Source organism: Solanum lycopersicum, chromosome 7, assembly GCF_036512215.1.
Source record: "Solanum lycopersicum chromosome 7, SLM_r2.1".
Classification (NCBI taxonomy): Eukaryota; Viridiplantae; Streptophyta; class Magnoliopsida; order Solanales; family Solanaceae; genus Solanum; species Solanum lycopersicum.
The window spans coordinates 69314330-69322958 of NC_090806.1; the positions used below are offsets into that span (position 1 = coordinate 69314330).

The 8629-nt window shown below is 29.2% G+C and overlaps 1 protein-coding gene across 1 annotated transcript; it reads left to right on the forward strand.

The window, feature by feature from the left end:
• Positions 1-954: 954 nt before the first annotated feature.
• On the forward strand, positions 955-2436 carry ERF7 (ethylene response factor F.2). The gene is given in 1 exon segment (NM_001252115.2): positions 955-2436. A coding segment is annotated over 1 exon segment (723 nt). The 5' UTR covers positions 955-1216; the 3' UTR covers positions 1940-2436.
• The last annotated feature ends 6193 nt before the right edge of the window (positions 2437-8629 follow it).

Below are 8629 nucleotides of genomic sequence, written 5' to 3' on the forward strand. Positions count from 1 at the left end.
CATTTATTTCTCCAACTACACACTATTCCATATTTCAAAATTTTATTAATTTCTTTCCATACCAACTTTAATAATTTGAAATTTAAACAGAATGTTTATTCATTATTCATAGCAACCACTCCAGGCCAACTGGCCTACATCACTTTGAAAAAATATAAAAGTAGAAAAAAGTGAGGACTATTATGTCATTTCAATGTTCATGTTAGGTGCATAGAGTTAATAAATAAAAAAATAAAGGACTCTGCGTGAAAAGGAAAAAAAAAAGGAATAAAGAAGAAATAATGAGTCAAAGACATGGTAGAGTTCTCGAGAAAGCACCACCAAATAATGTGATGCAATGGACGTATTATTTCGTCTTTTAATTAGAAATTTAAATTTTAAATATATTAAAAAAATTAAGTTTTAGATTTGTGAGGATTGCCTCGAATAAGCTTCTATCAATTTAAATTTATATTAATCAGACTCTGATACTAACGATTATTATTTGATTGAATTTATACAAGTTATTGAAGAACAAAATAAGGACTGACCTTTTAAATAAAAGAAGCTAGTCAATGAACAAGCTCTATCAATGTAGATAAAGATTAAGCGGACTCTAATTTGAATATCAAATACTTACTCATAAAAAAGAAAATGAGATCTTGAGAAAGCTAAAAACCTTACCCACGAATGAGCTCAGATGATTTGAATTTGAAGTAATCATCTTAAATTCAATAGTAATAATATTTTTTACTTTTAAAAAACAATCTCGAGATACATAAGAAATTTGAGTCAATAAAACTCTAATATAAATATCAAACATTAAATAGTTAAAAAAAAAACTCACCCGACCCCTAAAATCCATTAATTATATTTTCACCCCTTGAGTTTTCCTCTCTCCATACCAATTTCACAGTTCCCAAGAAAAAAAATCATAATTTTTACAAAACCCTAGAAATAATAAAAGAAAAAAAGAAAAGAAGAAGAGAGAGAGAGTCTCTCTCTTTCTTTCTCTCTATTTTTTCTATCAACCAAACAGACCACAAACAGTAGAGAGAGAAACTCAGATTTATAGAGAGAGAAAGTGTGAAGCTTTTGCAGATAAGAATCCTCATCTCTGCTTCCATGGCTTTAACGTTTCATATTTTCCCCTAATTTCTCTTCGGATCTCAAAAAAAAAAAAAAAAAATTAAAAAAAAAATCAAACAAAAAAACTTTTTTTAAAAAATCTTCGGTCATGCGGAGAAGCAGAGCAGCCGCTGCGGCGAGACAAGTTCCGGCGACGGAAGTTCCGGTACCGGCACCGGTGGCCGGAGAACACAACGGATCTGGAGGATCTAAGGAGATAAGGTTCCGTGGAGTTCGAAAGAGACCATGGGGAAGATTTGCAGCAGAGATTAGAGATCCATGGAAGAAAACTAGGGTTTGGTTGGGTACTTTTGATTCTGCTGAAGATGCTGCTCGTGCTTATGATGCAGCAGCTCGTACTCTTCGTGGACCTAAAGCTAAAACTAATTTCCCTTTACCTTCTTCTCATCATCTACCTCCATATCCTCACCATCATCAGTTCAACCAAAGCATCAACCCTAACGATCCCTTTGTCGATTCCCGGTTATACTCTCAGGACCACCCATTAGTTTCACAGAGACCTACTTCAAGCAGCATGAGTAGTACGGTGGAGTCCTTCAGTGGACCACGGCAGCCGCCGCGGCAGCAGACGGCAGCTTCCGTGCCTTCCAGAAAGTATCCCCGGTCACCGCCTGTTGTCCCGGACGATTGCCATAGCGACTGTGACTCATCGTCTTCTGTCGTTGAAGACGGTGAATGTGATAACGACAACATCGCTTCTTCCTCTTTCAGAAAGCCGTTGCCTTTCGATCTAAACTTACCGGCACCGATGGATGACTTCAGCGCCGACGCATATGCCGATGATCTTCACTGCACAGCACTATGTCTTTGACGAAATGATGGTTTGTGACCCACCTGTCATTTGATACCACTGCTTACCTAGTTTTTCTTTCTTTTTTGGGTGACCGGAAAAAAAAACAAAAAAAAAAGAAGAGGAAGGAGCCATAGAAGATAAGCTAAACTATGTCTGCTATGAGTCAATCTGTTGTTGTAAGAGTATTCACTTGTTTAATTTAATTCTCATATTTTATATCATGGGATTTCTTGATAGGTGGATGGATCAGTGTATGTCAAATTTGTTCTGATTGTGTATCTTAAAACTATATGTGACTTCTCAGCTGAAGGTGCCCTTTGTTGTTCGAAGTCGAATTTATATATATTATCGCGGAAGATTAGAGGGTAACTTGTGTTCTTCCATTGCTGTTATCATGTGTGTATGATGTTATCTTCTGTCCTTTCAGTTTATGTAACTATTGAGACTGTATCTGATCATATATCAGTTGAGAAGTATTCATATTTTGGGCTACTCGTTTAGTGTTTCTTCGAATAATACTTGCTTGTTTTTCTGTATGAATGTATTTTCATTGCTTTGGAACACTTATGTTACTGTTTGAGTGTCGAAGAGTTGAACTTTTCTATTGCCTATACTGTGATTGAAATTGGTTATTACTTAATACCAGTTTTCTGCTATTTCTCTGAGTATGTGACGTGTAATGATAATCATTTAGTTTTGCCTGAGTGCTTCTGTGTGAATGTAAGCAGTGGTGCTGTAGTAGAGTGAGATGAAGAGATCATATATATACTACACTACAATTTGTAACTTGAGTACTGTGGATTGGAATTTTATGAGTATTTGCCTTGTGTAGTATTTTGTCTTGGTTTCTTCACTCGTGTTATTTTCTTGAGCCAAGGGTCTATCGGAAACAGCTTCTCTACGTCCCGACTCCCAAGGTGAGTGTAAGGTCTGTGTATAACTACCTTCCCTAGACACCACTTGTGGGACTACATTGGGTGTGATTTTATATCTTTGTATGAATATGATGACCTGCTTCAGGTGCTTCTTTTACCTGAAGATGTGATCTTTTGGTAATCATGTGCAGTTGTTAGTAATGTGGATGTAGGTTGTGTTCAGCTTGTAATGTATTGAACTTGCATACAATGTTTATTGAACTTGAACGTGGTAGATGTGTTTTCGGAGACCCTGCTTGGACTATTTAGATTGTCATTAATATGTGATTTAAGATATCCTTATTTTGTTAAGTTGATGTCTATGATTGCTTTAATACGTTTCTTGTTTTAGGTTTCATTAATGCAGCTACTCGCGTAATATTGAAGTTCTTGTACATGTGAGTGTTGTCTAGCATGCTACTCAATGGCTTTTCGTATACATTGTAACTCGTAAGCAATATCATTCTACTAGATATTCTTCCTATTATCGGAGAAGATCTTACTTGAATTCTGTTTCTTGCTTATATCCTGCGACTTATTAGTTGTTACCTATTGTCTGGTGTATGTATTTGTAGAATTTTAGGGTTAAAGTGTTTCTGTGAACAGATTTATACACCACCAATAATGTGATGGAGCCTTAATGTTCCTACTTTTCCCACATTTTCATGCATTTGCAGCTTTTGTTGTTTTTGTTTCCATGTTGATGGAGTTGTTTGAATGAACATATGCTTGCTTTTTGCCTAGACATACCAGTCAGTTCCATGTTTGCGTTTACTATTGGCTACATTAGTAGGCCAAATATTAGTTTTTGACAGGCTCCAATTGACCTAAAATTTGGTGGATCCATTTGGAACCAATCTAGTGACCAATACTCACCATGACTGATATAGTTTATTTTGATGTTTTGGGTGGGTGGAAAACGATTAATATATTCTCAGCCAAATGCTTCCGTTATCGTAGATTTTTGAATCCGAGACTTTTAGTTAAGGTTCGAGAGATTATATCAATCTCTATTATTAACATTTGGTGGTTGTTCACATCTTTTTGCCCCCATTAGGTACTATGTATTCCCTTTGGGCTCTGATTTATTTGGTCCATTAGAAAGAAAAGAGCTTTAAAGTTCCAATAAGGATTTCTTTTTTTTTTTCCGAGATTCCGGTGATGTCTGATTAAGAGTAAAACGATTCTATTTATCCACTATGCGTCCTTATAGGTTCGAAAACGTTAACTAACGTTTGAGCAAATGTAAGTAACAATTAGTGTATACTTTCGTAAAAGTAGCACTCTTTACTTTTTTTTGGCTTGTTTTTAAATAATAGCCACTATTATAGAAGTTCAAATCTTGCGTGTGAATCTCCTCTAATCCATTGAGTAAGAGTCAAGTGTTCACTTATGTAGAATTCACTTTTCACTTTTCAGCCTTATCTTTAGAAAATAGCCACCATTAAAAGTAGGGATCGTTTGGTACGAGGATGAGATAAACAAAGTTACAGTGAATTATTATGAGAGTAACTAAATACTTAACTAATAACCAAACATAATATAAAATAGTCTTATATTTCATTTCCAAATTATTATTCCTTATCTCTCAGTAGCGATAATAATCTAAAACAAGTCCAAGAGGGGTGTGGGGTGGAAGGATAATACGTATGACTTTTGCAAACTTTCTGGCTATTTATGCAACTATATATCAAACAAACTCACTCTTTTTTTAAAAAAATAAAAATGTTTAGATGAATTTTTTTAGTATTTGTTTACTTAATTGACATATGAAAAGTATTAGATAAATTGAAATGATCTGAGCCGTCCGATGAAATCTTTGCTGTAAACATATCATTTGGAGAAAAATAGAGATGTCATTTTTTTAATTCCTAGTAATATTAATTTATTTCTGTCTAATTTTATTTTTCAATTTAATGGATCTAAAGAGAAAAAAACAACCTTTGCTTATCTGTACAAGTTAAAAGATTTGATTAATTTTATTCATTGACCCCAATAGTTTTATACAAAGTGTTAACAAAATTATTGACCATCACTTTCCATAAAAATATTTTAATTAATCCCTTGAATATTTATCAATTTCTTGCTCAACAAATGTACATCAGACATCAAAAATAATAATATATTTAATATAACTTTATAAATAAATTATAATAAAAAAAGATATTTGTAATTTTATTCTTATATTTCTAACAAGTTATTGACTAAAAAAAGAAAAATTATTTGAAAAAAAAAATAGCAATAAAAAGTCGACATCACATGTGGTTAAAATAAGAAGTTGGCTATCTGATTAATTGAATTATTTGCCTGTAGACACAAGACACATGTACCAGCTGCAAAGTATAACGCGATGTTGTCTCCTGGACCATTTGATTTTTTTTGTTTTGTTCGAATTTTTTAAAAATATTATTAAACTCCATTCGTATTGAACTTTTTAAAATTACACAATTTTTAATAAAATAACATGTTATCTTCTTTAGTCATTTGATTTCTTTATGTCACTCATGTTTTTAAAAATTAATATCATATTCATAACGATGGATCTTTCAAAAGTACAGCATATTATACAACATCAATGGCGGAGCGCAATATCTTAATCACATCATGAAACCACCTTCATCTGGTATGAAGAAGTGTCAGTATTTGTATATGTATTTATCGAATCAAAATTTTATCTATATATACAATATAATTTTATGACGAAAGGGTGTCGCTTTATACTGTTTTTATTTTCGATGTTTCGTGTTAACATTTAAATTGCAATTATTTGTAGTTAATTTGTAACTTGAAAATATAACAAAAATATATAAATTATAAGTGTATAAAACATTACGTAGAGTATAAATACTTGCGTATACAAGATTTCACGCATTACCATAAGTAGAATTTGGTATAATTAATTTTGATTAAGCTTTTATTTTTATCTGAAATTGATATTTGTCTTATATAATAATTCAAACTAAAAAAGGTGTATTCACCAACTAAAAGTGTATTATAAGGATTAAATATTTTAAATATTTGAATCTTAATTAATTAACCAAAATCACAATAACATAAATCTCCTTGGCAAGTGCGTTTTTGCCTAAGATGTGTTGATTTTTGATAAAATATTTTTCCCCACATATAAAATATTTGATAGTATTAACTAAGCTAATATGAAAATAAAATATAAATTAAATAGTATTTATTTAATTAAAATACTTACTTGATATATGTATATTTTCTCAGACTTGGATCCAAATTAGGTGGTTTGGCAACATCCACAAAAAGAAAAAGAAAAAAAAAGAGAATAAAGACAAGTAAACACTTCATTTGTGTATTTATATCTACTTTTAATCGATTAAATTGAGATGAGATAATTAAAATTTTATAATTTTTAATTAAAAATTTTGAGATCGAGTAATTATTACTAATAATTTTTTCTATGTTTGAAACACTAACCATAAGAGTGGATTAACCATAGTCGAATTTGAATTTAATCTGAATTTGATTGTTTACTATTAAAACATTAAATAATGAATATTCGTGGCATCATGTTGGAGTTTTTAATACTTTACTTTAACTTAGATTTATAGATTAATTAATAATTAATAAAATAATATTGATGTTTTTTTTGGTCAGGAATACTCTAGGCTCTAAAGCATGTGGCTAAAGACGTGACAAACCTAAACTTTAGTTTTGTAAAGAATATTATCCCATAATTTATAAATTATATAATTTAAAAGAATCAAGAGCAATAATGGTGCAAGGAAGCAAAATAATTTGTCATCATCCAAAAAAAAAGAAAAAAAGAAAAAAGAAAACAGCTATAATTATGAATATTGTTATTTTAATTTTGTGGCATGCAATTGACAATTATCATTGTAAGATTTAAAGATTAAATCAATTATACATTTATCACTAAAAAAGCATACACACAAAAAAAAATAAAAAACCAACTATTGTTAAAAAGAGTTAAAAATATCTACCTATTTTTATTTATTGATTAAGCTTATTCTTTATTATACTATGTAATTATTTATATCTTCATCGCTATTGATTTTCTCTTTTAATCTGATCCAAAATTTTAAATTTTTCGTTAATTATATTTTGTAATTTTAAATAAATATAACAAAAAGTTAAAACGATAGTTAAAATAAAATAATAATAAATTATTCCTCCGTGTTTATAGGTGATTGACGACTCCGTTACGTCTTTAAGCGCCAGTTGTGTTTTTTTAGCTTAAAGTTCCGTTGACTTAACTATCACAAAATATTTAATTTTCCTAATCTGAAAATGACGTGTTTGTCAAACATATTATTATTTATTTTATTTATTTTTTAGTTTATTTTTTTTAAAAAAAATAAATATTTCATTTTTTCACGTATATTTTTAAGATTATATGATTCAAAAGTTTCAGTTACTAAAACGGAATAGATAGTATTTGTACAAAAGAAGCACAATCATAAGATTTTTGAACATAAAATTTGTTTTGTCACCATTTAGATAGTTCCAAATAATGGAGGTTGATTGGAACATGGAAGAATCCAAAAGAAAATTCCGTTTCAAATGGTTTGAGCTTGGAAGCAACCTGCTATCTATCGATAGGCGAGAACAGACTGCTATTGACTGCTTCGCCTATCTATTCTATTATGGCCGGCTTGGAGACATCAGATCCGGATCATAGCTTCATTCATTCGTTGTGTTTTCATTTGATATTCATATTAAAGTTTAAATTATTTTAAATTTATATTAAAGTTTAAATTATTTTAAATTTTCGTTATGTAAATTCTCATTAGAAAGAAAAGTTTTTTTATACTTCAATACTCCTTTACTACTTTATTTATTCCCGTCTCTCATAAAAAAAATGTAAACAATAGTCTAATGTTTTTTTTTTTTAATTTCAATTACTTTCACAACCATAATTTTTATAGGTGATAGTTTGAAATTAAAACTAATTCAAATTCAAAAGTGATTATAAGGTGATATCTTCTTTTTAAATAGTATTTTCTTTACTTGAAAAAGAATGATTCTATTTTTTTTAGTCTATTTAAAAAAGAATAATTTTTTTTAAGTAATATTTTAATTTTAATTTTTTCACGTGATATATTTAAGACCACAAGATTAAATGATTTAAAACTTTAATTTAAAACTACAAGATTAATTTTTTTTTAAACTTGATTTCAAATCAAACTATATCATCCTTTTTGAAACGGAGAAAGTATGATCATGACGTCTTTTATAGCAAGCGTATAAATATAGGAGAATTAAATCAATGAATGCAAAATGGAAAGACTCTTTAAAACCTTTTGATAAATATCTAATAAGAAGTAGTATTTACAAATTGCACTATTTATATATATACTCTTTCTTATTTGTCATAATTTTTATTTTTAGAGTTAACTTAAAATTTTTTTGACTAATTAAAACCTTTTGATAAATATCTAATAAGAAGTAGTATTTACAAATTGCACTATTTATATATATACTCTTCTTATTTGTCATAATTTTTATTTTTAGAGTTAACTTAAAATTTTTTTGACTAACATGTATTTTTTTCATCACTTTAATATGTAAAAAATTGCAATTTATTTTTCATATAGTCTTAAAATATCTATTTTTTTTGTTTAAAATATCAAATTAATATAATTTAATTTAACTTTAAAAATTAATCAAATTAACTTTTGAAAAATGTAACATTACAAACATTTTCAATTAAAAAGAATAATTATATAATAGAAATTAACATTCTCTAATTTTAATAATAATTTTTCCTTAAAAATTCTGAATCGACCTCAGGTGTGCTCGGGGAATC